At 43.9% G+C, this 24,980-nt stretch overlaps 1 protein-coding gene across 5 annotated transcripts in view; it reads right to left on the bottom strand.

Annotated features, from left to right (window-relative positions):
• Positions 1-23,959, bottom strand: part of CEP70 (centrosomal protein 70) — a 43,336-nt gene extending 19,377 nt beyond the window's left edge. For 2 of the 5 annotated variants that reach the window (XR_014773519.1, XM_084752233.1), the window contains exons 1-10: positions 23,884-23,953; positions 20,410-20,511; positions 16,125-16,238; positions 13,448-13,538; positions 13,181-13,304; positions 11,829-12,009; positions 6,058-6,227; positions 4,397-4,453; positions 3,074-3,161; positions 2,895-2,983 (exon numbers count right to left, since the gene is read on the bottom strand). Coding sequence is in view for 4 of the 5 variants with exons in the window: in XM_084752233.1 (XP_084608359.1) it covers positions 2,895-2,983; positions 3,074-3,161; positions 4,397-4,453; positions 6,058-6,227; positions 11,829-12,009; positions 13,181-13,304; positions 13,448-13,538; positions 16,125-16,238; positions 20,410-20,418 (923 nt within the window). In the remaining variant the exon portion in view is untranslated. Of the gene's footprint in view, positions 1-2,894; positions 2,984-3,073; positions 3,162-4,396; positions 4,454-6,057; positions 6,228-11,828; positions 12,010-13,180; positions 13,305-13,447; positions 13,539-16,124; positions 16,239-20,409; positions 20,512-23,590; positions 23,840-23,883 lie in introns of those variants that run through there. The other 3 variants (XM_084752234.1, XM_084752235.1, XM_084752236.1) reach the window with 3 other exon arrangements.
• Positions 23,960-24,980: the final 1,021 nt, after the last annotated feature.

Below are 24,980 nucleotides of genomic sequence, written 5' to 3' on the forward strand. Positions count from 1 at the left end.
TGGTGCCTGTGAATGTCCAAAGGCACCTGGAGTCCAGGTGGTGCTGAGCCACCACGTGGGAATCAAAGCCTGGCCCTTTGGAGAAGAGCCAGCGCTCTTATCTGCTCTCCAGCCCCTTACTAAAATCCTTAGTTCTTAGGTTTTTACTAGGCATTTTGATTTATTCTATATAATTCTTTAAAGTTTTTATTCACTTTTATGCTAATAAAACTTGTTTCTGATGTATACAACACCTAGCTTATCAAATATGAATAGTAATATATCTAAATCTCTTTTACACTAAAACATGTTTTCCTCTGTGTTGGTTGGCTTTTGTCAACTTGACACAAACCTACACGTATCTAGGAAGATGGAATCTTCTTTTTTTTTAATCTTTGTTTTGTATTGTTTTGTTTTTTCAAGACAGGGTTCCTTTGTGTAGCCCTGGCTGTCCTGGACTCACTTTGTAGACCAGGCTAGCCTTGAACTCACAGAGCTCCATCTGCCTCTGCCTCCTGAGTGCTGGGATTAAAGGCGTGCGCCACCACTACCTAGGGAAGATGGAGTCTTCAATTGAAAACGTCTCAATAAAATTGGCCTGCAGGGAAGACTTTGGGGCAGTCTTGATTAGTGGCTATGTGGGAAGGTCCAGCCCACATCTGGTCCTGAGGTCCTGGATGGTATGAGAAAGTAGTCTGAGCAAGCCATGACGAACAAACTGGTAAACATATAACTCTGCGGTCTCTGCTTCAGTTCCTGCCCCAAGGCCTTGCCCTGAGTTTCTTGGATAATAAGCTGTAAAATGAAATAAGCTTTTTCCTCACAAAGTGTTTTTGTTATGCCATGTGTTTTATCACAGCCACAGAAACCCTAGCTAAGACACTTTCATTACTGTCATCCTGTCTCTCTTACAACAGATAACTGCTCTCCTGAATCTGTAGTTCATTATTCCCAAACAAGCTTTTCTTTAATTCTGTCTTTCCATGATCCCCAGCAGGCTTTCAGACTTTAGGCTATAAAGCTACTGCATAACCTTTTTTCATTAAATTATGTCTTTGAGAACAGATTTTTTTTTGGGGGGGGGGGCACTGTTTCATCCCCAAACCTGGAATAATGCTTGGACCTGTAATAAAAAGTACAAGTAAAAATCAAGTTTTATCAGTGTTCATTCCAGGTTACACACTGAAAACAAATAGCATTTTCTTTTTATAGTAGTTTCTTTTTATAATATTTTCTGTAACAGAAATTACTAACTTCTGCTCCTATACCACAGGGTTAAGAAAAACTAAGACATCTAAAAGTATTTGGGAAAGAGAAACCCACTAAAATTGAATTTTTTATAGAAAGTAATTGTGTAGTATACATTTCAAAATCACTAAGTTAGTAAAATTCAAATGTTTTCACCTTAAAAATAGTAAGCATTTGAAGTGATTGGTATATTAATTAGTTTGATATAACTATTCCACACTGTATTCCTAAATCATATCACTTTGTATCCTATGGCAAATACAACTACAGCTTGTTAATTATAATTTTATATTAAAAATATTATGTGAAGTTGTAAAGATTAAGAAATACTATGTGATCCATTTATACACATCTAGGAAATACAAAATAATGACAGAAAAAAAATCAGAGTCTGTCTGAGGCAAAGATAAGAAGGGTGTTGAGGATAAACTTATATAAACACAAGGAAACTCCTTGGGATAATTATTTCAGTTGTGACTGTTTCACAAAGGTCAAAATATATGTCAACACTTTCAAATTGTGTAATATATTGTACATCAATCCTACTTTACTATAGCAGCTTTATGTGTGCATTATATGTGTATGGTTGTGTGGATAGGAAAGTGTGCGTGTTTATGTAGAGTGCATTCATGTGTGAACATGTGCGAAGACCAGAAGATGGCATCAGATATCATATTTTATTACTGTATCTCCCCCAACTCCCCCACCCGAGATACGGTTTCTCTCTGTAGCCCTGGCTGTCCTGGACTTACTTTGCTGACTAGGCTGGCCTTGAACTCACAGTGATTTGCCTGCCTCTGCTTCCTGAGTGCTGGGATTAAAAGCATGCGCTGCTATGCCCAGCTAACCATATCTCTCACTGGACCTAGAGCTCATTACCTGGCTAGGCTGCTGGCCAGCTAATGAGCTCCATGACTCTGTAGTCTCCACTGCTCCTCCCAGTGCTGCGGTTACAGACACATGCTGCTACAACCTGGCTTTGTACTGAGTGCTGTGGATCTGAACTCAGGTCCTCACATGCTTGCACAGCAGGCAGCTTTCCAAATGAGCCAACTCTCCAGCCCTCACTATAGCTAATAACACAAAAACTAAGCAAGGACTGAACCTGGGCTTGGGAGACAGCTAAGAATGGTAAAGTGCTTGGCATGCAAACATGAAGACCTGAGTTCAAACCCAAGAGCCCAGCAAAAAGGCACAAGGATACAACTTACAATCCCAGTACTGGGAAGAGGTGGTGGAGACAGGCGGATCCTAGTGCTCACTGGCTGGGCAGGCATCTGGTCTAATTGCAAGCTCCCGACAGGACTCAAGGAGAGATTATGTGTCATAAAACAAGGTGGACAGCTCCAGAGGACTGACATTGAGGCTGGCTCTAGATGTGCACACTCAACTGCACACATACTCGTGCCCCACATGTAAACACACAAACACAGAAATGAAAACCCTGAATCTCAAGTTTTTACCCAGGCTTATCCTCAACACAGATCCCTATTCCTCATTTCCCTTGCTTGCCTAAGGATTCTTATTCCTTTCATCATTTGCCAGGAAATACAACCAACCAGAAAAGGCACAGGCGTGGCAAGTCCTCGGGTTCAGTTTCAGAATAAGGGGGCAAGAATGATTCATCTAACATTCTAAAAGAGAAAGAAAAATCAAGTTTCTCCCACCTGCTTTCCAGATCCTTTTGGAGTTTCAGCTTTTCACCTATCAGCACATCAATCTTGTATCTTGATTCCTTGAGTTGATTCTGTAATGACTGCAAATGCATTTCACAGTTAAAATAAGTGCCTCTCCTAGGGATGATGTTGCTTTATAAAAAGGTATTTATCATATCCGGTCTCCATACCATCAGAAGGCCTTTGTAACTTGGTGAGGCATCCAGGCTTCCATAGTCTTTTTCTTCTTCTGACTGACTGTCATCTTCCTTACTCTGCCTGCAGGAACACAAACACACTGCGTCCTGTGGAAACCTATCTTTAAAGAGAACACGTGGCTGGCAAAAATTAAGCCAATCTAATAAGGGCTGAATAACCTAAACATGGACTAAAAATCCCGATTTGCTCCCTGTTCTACAGTGCAGCATTACCTAATCTTAGAGTTCTTGTTTACTAATCCTTTACTTAGAATGTAAGAGGACCAGAACACTTTGTCCTGGGACAAGAGGGGGTGAAAATAGCGTTGAACCCACAAACAAAACACAAATGGAACATTTCCTGGTCTTAAAAAAAAAACCCTGTGTGTGTATTGTTTATTCCTTCTAGTACTTTTAAGTCATTAAAAAAAAAAAACTAAAGTGTGAGTAAAGAGGGTAACAATACACAGCCACCTCACCTGCCCTGTGCTGCAGACTCCTTAGAGCACTTGTCATTCCTAAATATACTCACTTTTCCCGCTAGTGTACTCATCTAACTGAAAAATCCTGTCTGAAAACTCTGCGGCGTATCTGCAAAGCCTACCAGCTCCCTCTACTATTTGCTACTCTCCTTTTGCCACCCACTATCCCACTGCCACTATATCACAATTATAGTTCATGTCACTGTGTTCTACCAGGACAGGTCTCGCTCTAACTCAAGCTGGCTGGAGGATTCACTCTGTAGCCCAGGCTGGCTTCACACCGTGCCTGTCCTCTTTCCTGGGCTTCCCGATGTCCCAACCTCCACCTCAGCCTACAGAGCACTAGGACTACAGGCATGAACTCCCACACCCAGCCATGTGCCTAGTCTTCACTGACTTTCTATCTTTAGTATTTCAACTTGTATAACTCGGTATTCTCCGCCCCATAGGCAATGTACTACACGTCCATCTACTTTATGAATATAGTTACTATCCAGGGATTAAATAACAATGCTTTAACAAAATAAACTACCCTTTTGCTGTTTAATGTAAATATAGTATATGCTAACCTAAGCAGTAAACTACAGTCTTGCAGATCTTTATTAAAAGAATTTCAACAGGAAGTTGTGAGGAAGATGTGAGAGGGAACCCAGAATTTGTTGGGGAGAAATGGAGGCTAAAACATTTCAATATACACTGTATGCAGATATGAAACTCTCAAAGAACAAGAAATATTTTATTTGAAAAAGAACTTCATAATATAAAGTCTTCCACAGCATAAAATATCCCTGGACAATATTAATCCTGGGAATCATTAAGATTACATTATTTATACCTTTTTGTGTGGCGTTTTCGAAGTTTAGATTCATAGTAATCAATAAGACAAAGCAATCTAGAAAACAAAAAAATAATGCTCAATTATTTTCAAAAGGTGATATCTACTATTCTTTCTACATAACTGCAAATTATAAAGATAAAAGTAGGTACAGACTGGGGATAGAGAGGTTGCTTAGCAGTTAAGAGAGCATACTGTGGGGCTGGAGACATAGCTCAATGGTTAAAAGGCTGGCTGCTCCTTCAGAGGACCCAGGTCCGATTTCTAGTACCTACATAGTGGCTCACAGCCATCCTAACTCTAGTTCTAGGGAATCCAACGCTTCCGGCCTCACAGCCACAGGCTCACATGCGGTACATACACATAGGTAAAACACTCACACAGATTTTTCTCTCTCATTTGTTAGTATATATGTACAATTTGTGTTCAAGTGCTGGGCGCAGTGTGCACCCCTGTAATCCCAGGACTCTGGGAAACAGAAGCAGGAGCATATCTGTGAATTCGAGGCCAGCCTGGTCTATAAAGCAAGTCCAGGACAGCCAAGGCTACACAGAGAAACCCTGTCTCAAAAACAAAAACAACAAAACCCAATTTGTGTCCAAGTGCCTGTAGAAGCCAGAAAGCCACGTCTGATCCCCTGGAGCTAAGTTACATGCAGCTGTGACCCACCATGTGGGTGCTGAGAACAGAGTCCATATTCTCTGCAGGAAGGGCAAGCACTTCCCACTAGCCACAAACCACATACACATATGCACATCACTAAAAAGAAAATCTTTTAAAAAGTAGTAAGCACAGATTGCCTGGCAGACTTAAAATTTATCAATCATTTTGGCCAGAAACAAGTATTATGCTAAGCCATATATGTATAATTTCCATTGATGAATTTACAAACATGCCTCAGTTTATTAAATACACTCTTCTCGTCCCAGTATTCTACCTCTGACAATCTCCTACAGAAATACTGCCCAAGGCTCAGTGGGTAAGGGCACTTGCTTCTCTTACACAGGACCCAGGTTTGATTCCCAGCATCCACATGGTAGCTCCCAACTACCTCGAATCCTAGTTCCAGATCTGACACCTTCTTCTGATCTCTGCAGTCTCCTGTATACATGTGGTGTGTATAAATATACTCATGCACGCACGCATGCACACATGTACACACAGATAAATATTGTTTCTTGTGGCTTTTCCTTTTTGAGACAGGTTCTCAAAGTATGGCCGTGCTTGGCCTGGAACTCAGAGATCTACCCGCTTCTCCCTCCCAAGTGCTGGAAACTAAAGGCATGTGCCACCGTACTCATCCGTGGTTAGTATTCTAAAACAAATGTCTAAATCCATGCCTCAGGGAGCTGGAGAGATGGTTCAGTGGCACCAGGCACATATGTGGTGCATATACATATAGGCAGGCACAACACCTGTACACATAGAATGCAATTTAAAGTTTAATAAATTCATTACTAAAAACACTCAAGAAAAAAATTATACACACACACACACACACACACACACACACACACACACACACACACACACACAAAACGATGAAATGGAAAAAAGTCAAGTGAAAAGAGACTTCTGTAACAAGATATAACCACTGTCAAGATCAAACCAGATTTAGAAAGTCAACCTAGTTCCATTATCATCCTATGAACTAGCATTACTGTTTATCCAAGACCGAGTGAGGAACTCTTCTGCAGAGATGTGCAAACACTCGGTTTTGAGTGCTGATGCGTTCGTCTTCCTCTTTGGTAAACCTGTAGATATCCTTTTGCAAAGAAGCAATGGTCTCTTCTTGCTCTATTTGTTTTTTCTTATAATGCTGGCATTTCATCTGTAAGAAAATTGTAAGACCATAATCATGATCTACACATGTAGGACATGCTGTTCTAGTAATGCCTGCGTCACCATCTTCACTGAGTGGTTTCTTCAATAAGCTCAGCATCAAGGCTTCTTAAAAACTGATGCAAAGAATATTAATATGCTACATATGTGAAAATATAAAATGAGGAAACTATGCTTACTGTATGCATCCAAGGTTTCGTAATAAGTAAGGATTTTAAGAATCTCTATAAAGCCAGTATGATGTATTATTTCAATGGTTTTATGAAACCAGGTCTCTACGTAGCCCAGGCTGGCTTCCAGCTTGCAATCCTATTGTGTCAGCCTCTAATTGCTGGAGTGTGGAACTATTATATCTAACATAGATCTAAATTAGGATAAAAACAATAATCATGGAGATACTTACATAATAAAACCATTTTAAAAGAACCACATATGAAAGTTAAGACTTTTTAATGATCTGTAAATTGCAAATGATGTAATCAGCTTGGACATCCAGGCAATGGGAGAGACTATAAATTCAGACTAGGTCCATAACCAAGAATAATCAGTATGTGCCTTAGATTTATAAAAAGATAACACTTTCAAAACACTCATGGCTAACTACATGGTCATCTATCCAAGGTTTCAAATGTATTCAAACTTAGCAAACCTCAAAGGAGAAAAAGTCTGAGTTGCTAGTAACATCCCTCTTCTATCTTCTCGTGACCATGAAATGCACAGTAACCCATCCTCTGCCTTTCACTCCATGAAACCAGGCGCGACCTCTCTAGCTAAGTGATGAGGTGCTAATCTAGAAGTAACCATTGAGGTTGAGGAGATTCTCAAAACCTTTTTGTATATTGTGTATTTTGGCAATTTTCATCTCTGTATCTTTCTCTCCCTGTCTCCCCTAAACTCCCTCTCTCCCCTATCCCCCACCCCCATCTCTCTCTCTCTCCATACACACACACAGAGAGAGAGGGGGGGGGAGAGAGAGAGAGAGAGAGAGAGAGAATCTAGTTTCATTATTCTACATATTTATATTCCTGTTTCCCTGTACTATGCTGAAGATGCTGTCTCTTTCTCCAATGTATGTACTTGGCATGTTTGCCCAAAATTCAACTGCCTATAAAAGTGTTTACTTCTGGGTTCTCCACTGTCTTTCCCCGACATGCATTTTTGTGGCAGTACCAGCTGGTTTTATCACTATAGTACTAGCTCCAGCACTATTCCTTTGCAATCAGAATGACTTTCACTATCAAGGGCTTTTTGTGCTACTGTATTCACATATTCACATTAGAGCTGTTTTGCATATTCACACTGGGACTGTTTCTTCCTTTTTCTTTTTCTTTTCCTCGCCCCCTCGCCCCCCTGAAGACATAGAAGAATCCCCAGAAGCTCACGGGCCAGGTTACCTATGCCCCATACAAAAATCAAAACTCATTATTACCTGCTCACAGGGCTTTACTACACAGTGCAAGGCACTATAACCACATAAAGAGAAATATGGGATCTATATAGGCCACCAAACCTCTAAATAGGGCACCGACCCATAATGAGAACTATGGTCTCTATATAGGATATTATGGACTCAGTAAATTTCCAATATGAGCTTTCGACAGGTGGAAACAGATCTCTCTCTATTCATAAGCATTACAACTTCATATAAGACCTTCTGAGCTCTATATAGGTCACTGTGAGCTCTAAACAGGGAAGCATAAGATGTGCACAGTACACTGTAATCTATACGCAGACATCATGAATTTAGCCAGGCGGTGGTGGCGCACGCCTTTAATCCCAGCTCTCAGGAGGCAGAGGCAGGCAGAATCACTGTGAGTTCCAGGGCAGCCTGGTCTACAAAGTGAGTCCAGGACAGCCAAGGCTACACAGAGAAACGCTGTCTTGAAAAAACAAACCAAACACAACACCCAAAACAAAGACATCGTGCACTTATGACCTCTCTAAAGTACCCTATGAGATGAACATACATGCAACAGATCTCTGCCAGCACTGTGTGCTGCATATAAGTACACTATGAGATAGATGACTGTGACATCTACACAGAACATTATAAGCTTGCAAAGGATGTGTTAGGATCTATACTACTTCAGTATGAGCTCTGAATCATGTGCACTGTGAACTCTATTCAGGGCGCTATGAGCTCTGTACTAAGCACTGAGAGCTCTGTATAGGGCACAGGGGTCCATAAAGAATATATGAGCTTACAGATATCATATGTCCTTTAACCAAGAGCACCTTGAGCTATGCAGAGGTGCACTATGAGCTTTGTAAAGGACATTATAAGTTTTACAGATACACTATAAGATGGCAACAACACACACACACACACACACACACACACACACACACACACACACACACGGAGAGGTGAGCATGTGTGTGCACTATAAGACGTGTACTTAGGATTAGAAAATTTAAACATATGCACTATGAGCTCTGCTCGTGTGATACAAGCTCAGTGGAGATACACTGATCCTAGACACGTTACTATCATGGCACTGAGCTCTGTATAAGTTCACTATGAGAGCCGGGTGGTGGTGGCGCACGCCTTTGATCCCAGCACTTGGGAAGCAGAGGCAGGTGGATCACTGAGTTCGAGGCCAGCCTGTCTAGAAAGCAAGTCAAGGACAGCCAAGGCTACACAGAGAAACCCTGTCAAAAAAAAAAGTTCATTATGAGACATACACAAGGCACTTTGAGGCCTGCACAAGGCTGGCTTAGCTCCATACAGAGGATTATGACACCTATAATGGGCTTTAAGGGATGCAAAAAGAATACTAGAAATTGTTTATGCACAAGATATGGTCTGAGACAGGCGGTGGTAGTGCATCTCTTGGGAGGCAGATGCAGGCAGATCTCTAAATTTAAGGTCAGCTTAATCTACAAAGTGAATTCCAAGACAGCCAGATCTACACAGAGAAACCCTGGTCTTAGCCCCCCTTTGCCCCACCCCCACACCACCATAAAAAGATGAGGTCTGAACTGGGAGCTCTACACAAGTAGACTTTGAGTTCTACAGAGAATTCCAGGAGCTCTCCATATGGCCTACAACCTCCAACTATGGTAGTATGGACACTAACAAAAGTGTATTCTGAACACTTGCAGTTGTCATGAGCTGAAGCATACGATATACTCAATAGAGATGCACTACGGGTTCTATGTGGCACCATGCACTTTATATAGGGCACTCTAAGCTCCATCGAGGAAATTATGACATCCAAACAGGTTTCCAATAAACTGCACTGTCTTACGGTGACTATTGTAAAGAAACACCATGACCAAAAACAACTTGGGGCGGGGGGAGGGTTTATTTGACTTGTATTCCCATATCATAGTCTATCCTTAGAAGGAAGTCAGGACAGGAAATCAAAAAGGCAGGAACTTGGAGGCAGGAGCTGATACAAAGGCCATGGAGAGGTGCTGCTTACTAGCTTTCTCCCCATGGCTGACTCAGCCTGGTTACTTACCAAGAACCACCAGCTCAGGAGTAACATCACCCACAATAATCACTAAGTAAGAAAATGAAGCCAGGCCTTTTATTCTAGCATTCAGGGAGGCAGAGGTAGGTGGATTGCTGTGAGTTTGAGGCCAGCTTGGTCTACAGAGCAAGCCCAGGACAGCCAAGGCTACGCAGGGAACAGAAAAGAAGAAGAAAAAGAAAATGCCCCATATACAGATGCAATATGAGAATACAGGACACCATAACCTTCAAACAGAGCATTATGGGCTATATGAAGGCACTGTGAGCTGAGGACAAAAATATGCTCAATACAGGGCAACAGAATTAAATGCTTGGTATTATGACATTATAAAATATACATTGTATTAGGATTCTTTGCCGATAACTGTGGGACCCTGCTGTTAAGGTTCAAGTATGGCATTACCAGATAGCCCTTGAGCTCAGCTTAAAAACAGACTTCCTTTGTCAGCAGGGCTCCCTCTTCTCTGCCTGATCTGGGGAGTCCAAATCCCCATAGCCTCTACCTGAAGAATGTCTTGTAGTCCTTAGGGAAAAAACAGTCTCAACTGTTTCTCCCAGTAGAACCTATTCAGCAAGCACCTGGGGATTCCTGGAAACACCACATCCTATGCTAATGAGACCTGTAACCATACCTGGAGTTTTTTCCCCACCCATAGGATAATTAAGTACTGTGTTCCCCTTCTTACAATAGCACTATACCACCACATGTAAATGAAGTATCCCTAGCACCCTTAGCTCCAGCGAATCAAAAACATTCACCCCCTGAAACCCCTCCCATTGTCCAAGGTTTATATAAAGTCCCTGTTTCATGAAATAAACCCTCGCTCTCTCATGCCATTCCTCCACTATGACTGCCTGAGACTCATCATTTATTCTGGGGAAGGACTGACTCCCCTCCTCCCTGAAGAATATGCCACTGGACCCTCGGGGCTTGGCTGCCATCCAGGCAGCCATAGGTGCTCCAGTCACTGTTGAAGAGGAGGCAAGCCGCTGACTGCCGGACCTGCGTTCTGGCTGTGAACGGACATGGCACTGGCATCGCCTGTATCCTCTGCCATTAGCAGAGCAGCTTAACTGAAGGGTTGTAATACTGTCACTGGCCTTGGAATGCCCAAGTGTCCACTGGTGCTGGCAATCTCATTTTAAAAAGCTAACTAGTCATGAGCTATCATGTAGTTGCTGGGAATTGAACTCAGGACCTTTGGAAGAATAGCCAGTGCTCTTAACCTCTGAGCCAGCTCTGGTGCCCTCTTCTGGCCTGCTGGCTCATATGCAGCCAGAACACTGAATAATAAATAAAATCTTGGGGAGAAAAAAGAGCTAACTAGAACACCCTGTGAGATTGGGAGGCTTGTCCACGGGCCGCACTGAGCGCTCTAGCCACTCCTGAAAGAAGAGGAACCTTAGGTTCCCAGGTTCTTCTGTTCCCCCTCCTGGACTGGCTGAAGAGAGGCGCATATACTTCTGGTGCAGCAATGACATCAGTAATATTCATTATGGGATATACATAGAATGTTATGAGGCATTCACAGTAAAATCTGAGCTCATCACAGGTCAATAGGAGATTTATTTGACACTTATGTATATTCAGGACATGACAGCACTAAACATGGTTCCCTGACTGCTGTAAAGTAGACTGTTGATTTACAAGTGGAGGGAAATCCTTGTGCGGGTAAAATGAGCTATGCAATGTGCAGGATGAGATACTGAAGGCTCCGTGGTTTACGAGCACTTCCCACTCTTCCATCCTACAACCATCAGCTCACAAGCTCCAGGGACCTAACACCCTCTTCTGGACTCCAGAGGCCACACATATATGGCCTATACTCACACGGACACACATCTTTTAGAGATACTCATGAAACTACAACGTGTAGCCACCACATACATGACTCTCAAAATGGGGTCCTAATAGAAAAAAAGATCTTCCATAACTTTACTTGCCTGTGCTACTGCTAACTGTTTTCCTTTTACAACCTTTGCACACCCCTCAAACATTTGGATTTCCTTGATCTCTTTGCCACAGAGATATACCATGGATAGGACATGGAATCACCTGGGACTGTGCTGATGTTTCAACACTACCCATCAAATAAGGAAACATAGTACCTGTAGCATCTTATGCTCTTTCTGAAGGTCTTCTATTCTGCTTTGTTGCTGGCAAACCCTGTTTAGGGACTCGTCTTCCAATTCGCCAATTTTGGATTTCACGCTGTCCATAATCTGCTCCAGGTCATTGGCGCGCTGCTCCTGGTGTGCTGCTCGGCTCTGTTCTAGCTGAAGTTCACTTCTAATTAACAGACACAATTCCTTCCCTCAGTGTTAGAATAAACCAGATAGGATATGCCATATGACAGCTTACTTTCCAAACGTCTTCACATTCTTAATATTTCTTATTGTGTTTTGGTGCTGAGAATCAAAATTTAGTATAATTAGCACTGACCTGCACCTGTATAAGAGGTCTGCAGCCACGCCCCCTGGCACACCCAATGTCATCTACTTTATTAAGAGAGAGTAATAGAAAAATAGAGGGGTATCATTACACATCAGTGCTAAGTGCTACCGAAAGTCATCTGTCTACTTAATTTCTGCCCATTTATCTGTAAAAATATCGTTACATTTTACACTTAAGGAAAATAAATTTCATCCGGACAGCGGTGGCACATGTCTTTGATCCCAGCACTTGAGAGGCAGAGGCAGGTGGATCACTGTGAGTTAGAGGCCAGCCTGGTCTACAAAATAAGTCCAGGACAGCCAAGGCTAATACAAAGAGACCCTGTCTTGAAAAAACAACAACAACAACAAAAACAAAAAACAAAATTAAATTTCAACCAGATGGGGGTGGCACACACCTTTAATCCCAGCACTTCGGAGGCAGAGGCAGGTGGATCACTGAGTTCCAAGAAAGCTGGTCTACAAAGTAAGCTCCAGGACAGCAAGGGCTACACAGAGAAACCTTGTCTCAAAAAACAAAAACTAAACAAACACATTTCAGGGGGCTGGAGAGATGGCTCAGTGGTTAAGAGCACTGGCCGCTCTGCCAGAGGACCCAGATTCAGTTCCCACACAGCAGTCCACAATCATTCATAAATCTAGCTCCAGGGGATCTGATACCCTTTTCTGAATTCTGTGGGTGCAGGCACCCACACAGCACACTTAGAAACATGCTAAGAGAAACATTCATATGCATAATAAGTAAAAACAATTCTATAGCTGGGCATAGTGGAGCACGCCTTAAATCCCAGCACTCAGTGGACAGAGGCAGGCGGATTGGATCGCTGTGAGTTCGAGGCCAGCCTGGTCTACAGAGTGAGTCCAGGACAGCCAAGGCTACACAGAGAGACCCTGTCTCTAAAAACAAACAAAAATCGGAAAAAATAAGTACAATGAACTTGCAGAACTGTCTTCAGGGAGCTGCGCTTAGAACGAATGTGAACAATGGCGGGCACCCACTTCCTTACTTAAGCTGCAGATTCTTCTCGATGAGCTCCTGTATCATGCTCTGCTGACGGGCTGTTTCTTCCATCAACATTTTCAAATTCTGCCTCATCCTTTGTGATGATTGCTTGTCAAAAACGATGAGATCTACATTGTAAAAAATTATACATATATAATATATATATAATAGATGATTAAAAAAAAGGGAAAGGTAAACCACTTTAAGACTTTAAAAGCTTTTTAAAGAAGAATTAAGCTTCGTATGCAGCAAAGCCAACGGATCTGGTTACCTTTGAGGTCGGCTCTTTTGACTAGACACAAAGGTTTGAAGCCATGCGTCATCAGCAGCACATTTATGCTTTCCCATTCCGCTTCCTCCTGCTACAATCACAGTAGAGAAACAGGAACAACTTTAAGATGTGAAGAAAATTCTTCTTTGAGATTTCCCATGTCTTCAGAAAAGAACCTTTTTCCAAAAGACTTTTTCTGTTTAGAGTACATGCTTGTGTGTTTGTCTGCATGCAGGTATGAACACATTAAGTTCAGGTGCCTGCAAAGACCGGCAGAGAGTGTCAGCCCCTGGCGTTTGAGGTGGTTGTGGCTGCTGGGAATTGAACTAGGCTGTGGAAGACCAGAAATACTCTTTTCTTCCAGACAGAGTCTCACTTTGTAACCCTGGCTGGACTCAAACTGGAGCGATAGACCGGGTCAGAGATATGGCTGCCTCTACTTTCCAAGTGCTGGGATGAAAGATGTGCACGCCATGCCTGGTTTTAATATGTTTTATGTATTAAATTAAAACTGATTTATTGTTTTTACTAAAATCAGCAATAGAAGTATGCAAACGAGTAAATTGTTGCATTACACAAAATATTCACATGTAGGCCTTAATGGGCAAATTAAACAAAAGACAACTTGTAATTTCAGTGAACCAGAGAAGTCTAATTGAATAAGGTCAGACCATACACAGAGGACACAACCAAAAACTAGAAGTAGTCACTCTGAACCAAGTACCCCTTTAACAACGATGAATAAAGAAAATCAAGGGCCGGGCGAGGGCTGGACTAGGGATATGGCAGCCTCCAAAGGGGCAGGCTCTTGGCAGGTGGCTCAGAGGCAGCTTTTATGACCTTCTACAGTGATGTTAAACAGCTTTTATGACCTTCTACAGTGATGTTAAACAAACAGAAAAGCAGATTCAGTTCTACATCCAAAAAGCAGATTGAAAGGCTGACCTGTCCAGGCTCCTCTTTAATGTGAACCTATTAGAGACTGTTCAGCTATTCCAGAAGTGACAAAGAAATAAGGGAGAGGTTTCGGCAGCTGCATAATACTGGCTCATCCTGACAAAACTCAAGACAATGCTGTTCCAGCACCAAAGGCTTTTGAAGCTGCGGGCAAAGCTTACAAGCTGCTCCTACATCAGGAACAGAAGAGGGCCCTGGATGTAAATCAGGCGGGAGAAACACATTGTTAGGGGCAGGGATTAAAGGAAGGAAGGCCTACACATGTAGAGAATGATCCAGAAACTGTTCAAACCACGAAACTTTGCTGAGCTGGACTTTAAAAAAAAAAGAGAGAAGCCTAAGACATGCAGGAAGGAAATGACAAAGTGGAGACTGAAGCTCAAGAAAACGCCAAATGCGAAGAGTCAAGATGGTCAAGTAGACAGCTAATGAAATCTACAAGCAAACACCAAAGAGAAGAAACTAAAGACCTAGACCTTCCCAAGGCCACTGAAAGTAAAACTGGGTGAGCATGCGTGGCAGCTGGGTCACAGGCACAGAACAGCCCCCTGCTGTGCCCTTCCTGCTTCAGAGGACTCACTCTTTCCTCCCATTTCCACCAAAATAGAAGAACACTGGCTTTTAAAGTCCATTTTGCTTTCACTACAATTTAATATCAGAGTAATCCTTTACTGCATTGATGGGGGTGGGGGCTCAGTTGACGCCCAGGACCCATGTCAGCTCCCGACTGCCTCTAACTTCAGCTCCAGCGGGATGTGATGCCTCCTGCCTCCACAGGGACCATATACACACCTCCTGCCCCACATAATCAGAAACGATACAAATAAACCTTAAATATAATAGATACTGAAAATAGCTGGAAATGGATTTTCCAAAGTGTGTACTGGTAACACTAGTTGATTAAAAAGTTCAAACTACTGTTAAATAAGAAGGGAAATGCTGTCTGATATTATTGAGAAGGCTAGGCGGGGTGTGGTGGCGCACGCCTTTAATCTCAGCACTCGGGAGGCAGAGGCAGGCGGATCTCTCTAAGTCTGAGGCCAGCCTGGTCTACAAAGTGACTCCAGGACAGCCAGGGCTACACAGAGAAACCCTTTCTCGGAGCAAAAACAAAAACAAACAAAAAAAAACAAAGAACAAAAACAAAAATAATTGAGAAGGCTTAAGTAATAAAGACATTTGACAGTTTGTATTCCTGAATTCTTCAGCTATCTAACCAATTTTTTAAAAAATGATTTATTCTTAGTTACATGTACTTGTGTATGTAAGTGTCTGGGGATGTGATGGAGTGGGAATAGTATGTTCAAGCGATGCAGGTGCCTGCGGAGGCCAGAAGAGGGAGCTGAAGTTACAAGCATTTGTATGATGCGGTGCTGGGAGGCGAACTCAGGTGCTACAAGAGCACTATATCCTCTTAACCACTGAGCCATCTGCCCAGTTCCCACCAAGCTTTCTAAAGTCAGAATTTTCAGGCCAGCAAAAAGTTCCGTGGGTAAAGATGCTTGTCACCACACCTGACAATCCAAGTTCGGTCCCAAGATCCAGCGGTAGAAGAAGGGAACCGATTGATTCAAGGTTTCCTCTAACTTCCACATGCAGCCCACGTACAAAAATAAATAAATAAATGCAAAAAACCAAGTCAGGATTTTCATATTTGTACATCTAGCACTCTTTTGGTGTGTACTCTCAGAAAGAGTGACCTACAATATTTTAAGTTTACCTGTTTTTCAATCATGAGTCTGTTTGACAACTGGCTGGAATCCTGGGCTGTTAGAGACATCAGTTCTTTTGTAGAATCCAAAGTAGAGATCGGTGATAAAAAAATTTGAGTTCCCTAAATGAAAGAAGAAAAATTGAAATAGAAGTCACAAGAGGTCTGGGGCTATAACTCAGCTGGTATGATGTTTGTCTATCACACACACAGTGCTGGGTTCATGCTCCAAATCTGCATCAAACTAGTGTAGTGGTGCATGCCTATAATCCGAGGTCTCCGGAGGTGGAGGCAGGAGGATCAGAACTGCAAAGTCACTTTAGCTACAAAGCTAAAGGAAATTGTATGTAGGGCGCACACTCTCAGACAAGCCCACACTATGTTCTCAGCTGCGTCTTACTCTCTTCCTCAGGGCCCTTCCTTCTTACTCCTCATATTAACAATCTGTATATAACATGGACGCGGAGCCACACCTTTAATCCCAGCACGTAGGGGGCAGAGGCAGGTGGATCTCTGTGAGTTCAAGGCCAGCCTGGACAATCGACGGGTCAGCCAGAGCTGTTACACAGAGAAATTCCGTCTCAGAAAACAAAACAAAACAAAACAAACAAAAAAGAATCCACTAGTCATACAAGGAAATTTTACAGGGAAAATTAGGCTACTCTTATGTAAATATTTTTACTTATTTGAATAAATTCTATCTTATTCTGTTCTCTGGAATATGACATTCTAGGTTTTTCATATAAAGAATGAGAGAAAAAGAATACACACACAAGGCGGGCACAGTGGTGCATGCCATTAATCCCAGCACTTGGGAGGCAGAGGCAGGCAGATCTCTGTGAGTCTGAAGCCAGCCTGGTCTACAAAGTGAGTCCAGAGAGAAACCTTGTCTCAGAAAACCAAAACAAAACAAAACAAAAACTACTTTGTTTATTCACTTTACATCCCCATTGTAGCCCCTCCCTCTTCCCTGTATCCGCACTGCCCTACCCTTCAGAAGAAAGAGAGCCCCGCCCACCCATCCCAGGAGATCAACTCAAATCAGACTGAGCAAATCCTCTACCGAGGTGGCAGCACACACCTTTAATATCAGTACCCAAGAAAGAGTGGCAGAGGTGTGTGGATCTCTGAGTTGGAGGCCAGCCTGGTCTACAGAATGAGTTCCAGGACAGCCAAAGATAGACTTACTGAGGAGATAGATTGCCACAAGCCAAAATAATACACTCTGAGCTTTTAACAATGATGACCACTATAATCAACTAAAACTCAGCAAATATTTATGCATCCATCATAACATTTTTTTTAAATGAAAGAACAACAAATGTCCTCAGAAGACCAAGAACCAAGGCTGGGAATGTAGCTCAAAGCTACAGTGCCTGCCTAGAATGTGAAAGATTCTGGATGTGATCCGTAATATTGCAAAAATAACTGGTACAAAATAAATCAACTCATTATTGTGAAAATTAGTAAATAAATAAAATCAAGATCTATCCTGACTTTCCCATATGAAGTATACAGATGCATGCATGTAAACCCAGCATACAAGTAGAAGCAGAAAGATCAGAAGTTCAAGGTCAGCCTCAGCTATGCAGTGAGTTCAAGGCCAGCAGGGACTACCAGAGACACTGCCTGGAAAAAAATGTTGGCCAGGCAATGGTGGTATATGCCTTAAATCCCAGCACTTAGGAGGCAGAGGCAGGTGGATTTCTGTGAGTTCAAGTCCAGCATGGTCTACAGAGCGAGTTCTAGGACAGCCAAGGCTACACAAAGGAACTCTGTCTCAAAACAACAGCAAAAACCCTTTAATTTTCCTTTAGTTAGCAAGAAACCATTTCACCTCTTTGTTTTTCAAGACAGGGTTTCTCTGTGTAGCCTCGGCTGTCCTGGAAGTCGCAGGGATCCGCCTGTCTCTGCCTCCCAAATGCTAGGATTAAAGGCGAGCGCCGCCATGCCCTCTGACAGCTGTCAAACTCTTCTTTGTGCCTAGCTGCCTTGAATGCTCCTAATCAATCAGCTCCTTTGATGACCACCTGAACTATCGCCAGGGGGTCAAGCTATTCTGAGTTCTCCGGAATCACTCCGAAGACCTAGCCCAGTTGCAAAGACCATGACAACGCTGTAGCCACAAATGCTGCCAAAGCTTCACCCCCGCCTCTGGAGGCCCTTCTAAAACCACAGCCGCTTCAGCGGCTATCTGAGACTGCACTCTAGGCGAGAGGAGCTGGCCAACTCTTGATGGTTCTCCTCACCTGCCACTATTCTCTCAGAAAGGAAGGAGGAGCACCTCCGCAGACACCAGAAGACACTGTGGCTGCTGAAACACGGGTCATGGATGGTTCCCAATGTGCACAGGTAAAGCTGTGATCAGTGGAGCTAGAAATCGGGCAGCTGTGAGTATAATTATTCCCTTAGTTTCTTGTCCAGTTGCTGTGATAAAATGCCTGGGCAAAGGCAACTTAAGCGGCTGAGAAGATGGCTCAGTGAGTTAAGGCACTGGAGGCCAAGCCTGACAACTGACTCCGTGATCTCAGTACACAGAAAGCATAAGCGAACAACCAACCTGACCAGCCAAGCTGTGTCCTTGGATCTCCACATGTGCAGTAGCACAAGCATGTTGGCACACACATACATGAAACAAGCCAGTGCATTTTATCATTTTTAAGTTTTTTGTTCTGTGCTTTTTGAGACAGAGTCTCACAGAGTCTGCCTTTGCCTCCTGAGTCCTGGAATTAAAGGTGTGCAACACCTGTGATGTGCTTTTAAAAGCAATTTATAGATAGTTGTGATGGTGCACATCTTTTTTGTTTCGTTTTGTTTTTTGAGACAGGGTTTCTCTGTGTAGCCCTTGCTGTCCTGGACTCTATTTGTAGATCAGGCTGGCCTCGAACTCAAAGAGACCTGCCTACCTCTGTCTCCCTGAGTGCTAAGATTTCAGGTGTGTGCCACCACGCCCAGCTGATGGTGCACACCTTTAATCCCAACATTTGGGAGGCTAAGGCAGACAGATCATTGTGAGTATGAGGCTAGCCTGGTCTACTTAGCAAGTTCCAGGCCAGCTAAGGATACAGAGTGAGACCCTTTCTCAAAAAAATAGCTAACTTAACAGAGAGAGAGAGAGAGGTTATTTTAACCCACAGTTCAAGGTGTCATCCATTACAGCAGGAAGTCAAAAGGAGCTGGTCCCTTGGAAGCCATGATCAGAAAACAGGAATGAACGCAGACATAATACTCAGCTCCCTTCTCCACTGGCATGATGCAGTACTCTATCAGGGAGTGGCCACCCAGCTGTTGGTCTTCCTGCCCCATTTAACATAATTAAACAATCCAAAAACAAAAACAACAAAACAAAAACAATCCCCACAGGCATGCCCAGAAGCCAGGCTCCGGGTGATTCTGGAGTCGGCCAAGTTAACAACCCTAGCCATCAAAATTGGTAAAATTACAGCCTATATGCAAATAAGCCAGGCCCCTCTTCTAGCTACATAAACAAGCCATTTGTCACCATTTCCAGGTTAATCAGGAGGCCTCTCCTCTGTGGGCTAACATTGCCCCTAGCCCCATGTTGCAATATTAGGCTCAATAAAGTCTTCTCTCAGATGATCTCTTGCTTGCTTGTTTGTAGATTAAAAACTGGTTGCACAAAGATGAGACAAAAATCCCCAAACTTCTTTCTTTTTTTAAAAAAGATTTACCATATATATATATATATATATATATATATATATATATATATATATATATATACATATGAGCTCTATCTGTATATACCCCTGCATGTCAGAAGAGGACATCAGATCACATTATAGATGGTTGCGAGCCACCATGTGGTTGCCAGGAATTGAACTCCGGACCTCTGGAAGAACAGACTCTTAACCCCTGAGCCATCTCTCCAGACCCTTCTTTATTTTTTAAAGATTTACTTATTTTATGTATATATGAGAGCTCTATCTGCATCTATACCTGTGTGCCAGAAGAGAGCACCAGCTCTCATTAGAGACAGTTGTGAGGCACCATGTGGGTGCTGAGAATTGAGCTCAGGACCTCTGGAAGAGCAGGCAGCAGAAGCACTCCTAACCTCTGAGCCCTCTCTCCAGAAAAATCCTCAAACGTCTAGCCCTGGTGGAGACAGCCACAAGTTTTCTGAAATCCACCAAGAGGAAAGACAACAGGAGTATCAGGTAGCCAAAAGGAAAAAAATATCTAACTTATCATCTAGCACAATATGTATATGTTCTGTTTATGATTTCTCCTAAATTGAAAAAAAAGCTCTAGTCCTCCACTATCCTGGACATACCTCAGTCATAGTGATTCCTCCTGCTGTTGCCACCTGGTCATTCAAGTTGATCTCAATAAAAGGATCACCCAATGAGTCTCATGTCCGAAACTGGATCTTGAGCTAGGTTTCAAAAAGATACAAACCAAAGCCTTGAAATGTTCAGCTGTCACTAAACATGTTCTTGATTTAGTCACAGGCAGGTAGCCACGGTACAGATAACCATGGAACCAGTCTGAAAAATTGCAGTAACAAGAACGGTCCAAGCTGGGCGTGGTGGCGCGCGCCTTTAACCCAGCACTCCAGGAGCCAGAGGTAGGCAGACTGCTTGAGTTTCAGGCCAGCCTGGTCTACAAAGTGAGTCCAGAACAGCCAAAGCTACACAGAGAAACCCTGTCTGGGGATGGGGAGGAAGAATGGTCCAAACTTCATCACCAAATGCCTCCCTCTTTTTTCCCTTATCCTTCCTCCCACTGCTTAATTGAAACATGTCATTCTGATATGTGGCTTCAAGGGAAGTTATCCTTGCTTGCAAGTGTATTTTACACAAGTAAAAACATCTGTAGAACTCATTTACACTTTTGATCAAGCTCCAACCCCTGCAAACCACCAGAGTAATTCTGAGTTCTGTAACTGTTCTTAAAGAGCCATAGTGAAAATCTGTAAGCTTTCTTAAGAGCACATTTCAAAGTACAACAAATTAACACAAAGCCTTCAAAGCATTATTTACTAATGCAATTGTGCCAATCACTTGCAGTAGTCTTTGCCCCATTCAGACTATTAACAGGACATAGCTTTGGAACCTTGGAAGTCACAGGAAGAAAACAAACTCATCCTGGGACCATGGCAGATGCTTTACAGAGTGCCACTGACCCATAAGACTGCTAGAGTAGGGGGGTAGAGAATAGAAGTTGTTTAGTACATGGCAAAAAAAAGGGAAAACATGCTCATAATCCCCAGCTTTGGGGTCTCAGAAAGGAGGATCATGAGTTCCAGACAGCCCAGGCTACACAGTAAGACCCTATCTCAAGAAGAGAAAAGAGAGGCCAGACATAGTGGTCCAGACACCTTTAATCTTAGCACTCAGCTGATTGCAGTGGTGCAAACCTTTAATCTCAGCACGTGGGAGGCAGAAGCAGGTAGGTGGGTTGATGTAAGTTCGAGGCCAGCCTGGTCTACAAAGCAAGCCTAAAACTGCCAAGATTACACAGAGAAACCCTGTCTTGAAAAACCTTAAAAAAAAAACAAAACTTAGCACTCAGGAGGCACTCAGTTCAAGGCCAGCCTGGTATACACAGTGAACTTCAGGACAAAGAAAGAGAGCAGGCAGTCTGTGTTTTTGGATTAGAGAAATTAGGCCATTGATATTTAAAGTTATTATTGAAATGTACATGTTAGTTGTGATAAGCAAGTTACCGACTTTGTTGTTATGTGTACTCTCACTGGTAATTTGTGTTTTAATAAAAATGGTTTTCCAGAGAGAGAGAGAGAGGGAGGGAGAGAGGAAAAAGAAAGAAAAAAAAAAAGAGAAAGGGAGGCGTAGATAAATAGCTCAGTAGCTGAGAGCATGTACTCTTTTGTGAGCACCAAAGTTCAATTCCCTGGAGCCACACCAGGTGGCTCACAACCACCTGTCACTCCAGTTCCAGGAGATCCAACTCCCCCACGGGCACCTGCGCGCATGGATATACATATAATTACAAATGATGAAATTGCCTAGTGGGGAATGGTGGCGGTGCAGGCCTTTAGTCCTAGCATCCAGGAGGCAAATCCTGGTGGTTTCCGTGAGTTCGAGGCCAAACTGGTCTACACAGTGAGTTCCAAGACAATCAGGGCTACATGGTGAGACTCTGTCTCAAGAAAAAAAGAAAAGGAGGGAAGAGAAAAAGAAAACAGAACAAAAAGGGATGGGAGAAAGAGAAGAGAGAAAAAGAATGAAGATAAAGGAATAATAAAAATGAGAGACAGCCGGGCATGGTGGCGCAGAAGGCGGCAGAGATCTGTGAGTTCGAGGCCAGCCTGGTCTACAAAGTGAGTCCAGGACAGGCAAGTCTACACAGAGAAACCCTGTCTCAAAAAACCAAAGCGGGGGGATGGGGAGAAAAAGAAAAACTGGAGGTGTTTGGAGGTGCTTGTTTTGAGACAGTCCTGAGACTATTCAGCCCTGGCTGACCTGGAACTCACTAAGCAGCCCAGGCTAGTTTTGACCTCAGCAAGCACAAGCCATCTTTGGGGGTGGGGTGAGGAGAAGTGTGTATTTTGCCACAGTCCATGTTTCTCAACAGTTCATTAAATTGCTCTATAAGCATTTGGGGATCTGTTAAAATACAACATATATTAAATTTTTCTAGCTTGGGGGTATTGGTGGTGATGCATGCCTTTAATCCCATGGGAGGCAAAGGCAGGTGGTCTATGAGTTCGAGGCCAGCCTGGCCTAGAGAGTCACTTCCAGGACAGCCAAGGCAAAAAAGAAAACAAAAAACAAAAACAAAAAACAAAAAACTGCCAGCAAGCAGCACCAAGTCTCATAAAACTCCTTTCCCAAGTGAAGCTGGGGGAGCAGATCTATTTCATAATAGAATAAAAACAAAAACAAAGCTCCACGCAACGCAAAAAAAGTTGAAAGCAAAGCCTGCAGCGCTATCTGATACGACTACAAATTAAGTGGCAGGGCAGAGAAAACAGCTCAGGGGGGTAAAGGCACTAACCGCAAGAAAGCTTGGCACGCAATCCTCAGAACCCACGGAAAGGGAGTCGTTTGTAATCCCAGAGCTCCCACAGGGTGACAAAGGAACAGCTGGGGCAACTCTCCCCGCTAGGCCAGGGTAGGACGCAGAAAAACAAAAGACCTTGTCTCAAACAAGGTGTAAGAACCTACACCTGGGGTCTTTTTCTACGCCCGCATTGTTACGTGAACACACAGAAACAATTATTAATTAGTTCATGGTAATGGGGAACCTTGATTAGGCTCTGTGGTATTTTTCTACTTTAATCAACGTGGACTGCACATAAAGGCAGAACTCCCCCCTAATTTGTAATGAATCTGACGGGGGGCGGGGGTTGGGGGTGGCACCCGTCTACCTTTTACTCCGCTATCTCCCACTTAGCTCCAAATCGCTATCACCTGACAGGACGTCTCAGCCCCCCCCAAACCCAGCCGGTCCTACCTACGATTCTAAACTCCACTTCCCGCCTCATCTACCTGGCCGCTCTCCTTGATCACTCGGGTGGGAACCGAGGCTCGGGGGCTGAGTGGGAGGGAAGCAGGTTGCACACAGCGTCAGGCGGGCTCCCGCTGCGTGCTCCACGCCCCGACACCTGCACGCGCGATTCCCAGCTGGCACGCAGCAGCCGGGGCGACTCCGCCCTGGTGGTGGTGGTGGGGGGGTCCTGGCTGGTCAGTGGGACGCTCGGGACTCAGGAGAGGTCCCCTTTGGGCGTGCACCTGATAGAGACCCCCCACGACGCCCTCAGCGACCCCCAAGTGCCACTCACCTTGGTCACCTCCTGCAGCCCGCAGCGTGCCCGCCCCGCCGCCTTCGGCTCCGCCTCAGCGACCGTTAAGCGCAAGCCAGGCTGACCAATCGAGCCAAAGCAGTCGATGGCTCTCCCAGCGAGGGCGGGAGGCCACTTAGAGCGCCTGGGAGGCGGGGCCCACTCCGCGCTCTATTATTGGCTCTGCGTGTGGGGGCGGGGCGGGGCGGGGCGGGGCTTCCCACCCACAAGGGCTTGCTGCCACTGGTCTGTAGTAGGCACTCTAGACGTTTTGTCACCAACGTGGAGTCTCTTTGATCCGTGAGAAGCTAGAAATACACATTTGCGGTCGGAAGTGAAAGTGAGGCCGGGCCTGTCTCGCCATCACTGGATACTTGGCGGCCACTACAGCTTTCTCTCACGCCAAGACTGCAAGCCTTTACTGGGAGCTGTCTGCACACTCTCGACTCCAGACGTGGCTTAAAATGCCAGTTATAGGCTGGCATTTTGGGAGACCCCAATAAGCATTTCTTGATCACGTTTCACCTTCTCCTTGTACATTTGCAAATGTCTCTGAAGTACTTAGATGCCTGACTGACGATGCTCATTGAGGGAGGTGGACTCCTGCTAGACACTGATAAGCCCGGTTAGTGAAAGGGTTTGCAGCTACAGAGATAAAGGAAGATTACTTAAGGCCAGGGGAGGCGCCAACCCTTGCTTCAAGTTTGAATCGACTGCGAAGCTTAAAAAACTTGATCATTGGGCCTCGGGTTGATTAATTCGGAATCTCTGCAGCGGGGCCCACCTGTCCGGAGTTTGTAAGGTTCCCTCAAAGAGATTCTAAACTATAGCCAGGAGGGAGAACCTGCCTACTGAGAGATAAGACTGGTTCTACACCTGGTGGGAAAGAAAGTCTGGAGCTGCAGTTCAGCTGGTAGAACGCTTAACATGCACAATGCCCTCGGGTTTGATTTCTCAACACTACCCAAGACAGGTGTGCTGGCACTTGCCTATAATCCCAGAATTTAGGAGGTAGAGGCAGAAAGTTCAGTGTCATCCCTGGCTTCACAGCAAAAGCCAAGGCCACCGGGAGCTGCAGGAGGCCTTGTCTCAAGGAA

Source organism: Acomys minous (genome assembly GCF_964271855.1).
Source record: "Acomys minous genome assembly, chromosome: 13".
In the NCBI taxonomy this organism is placed as follows: domain Eukaryota; kingdom Metazoa; phylum Chordata; class Mammalia; order Rodentia; family Muridae; genus Acomys; species Acomys minous.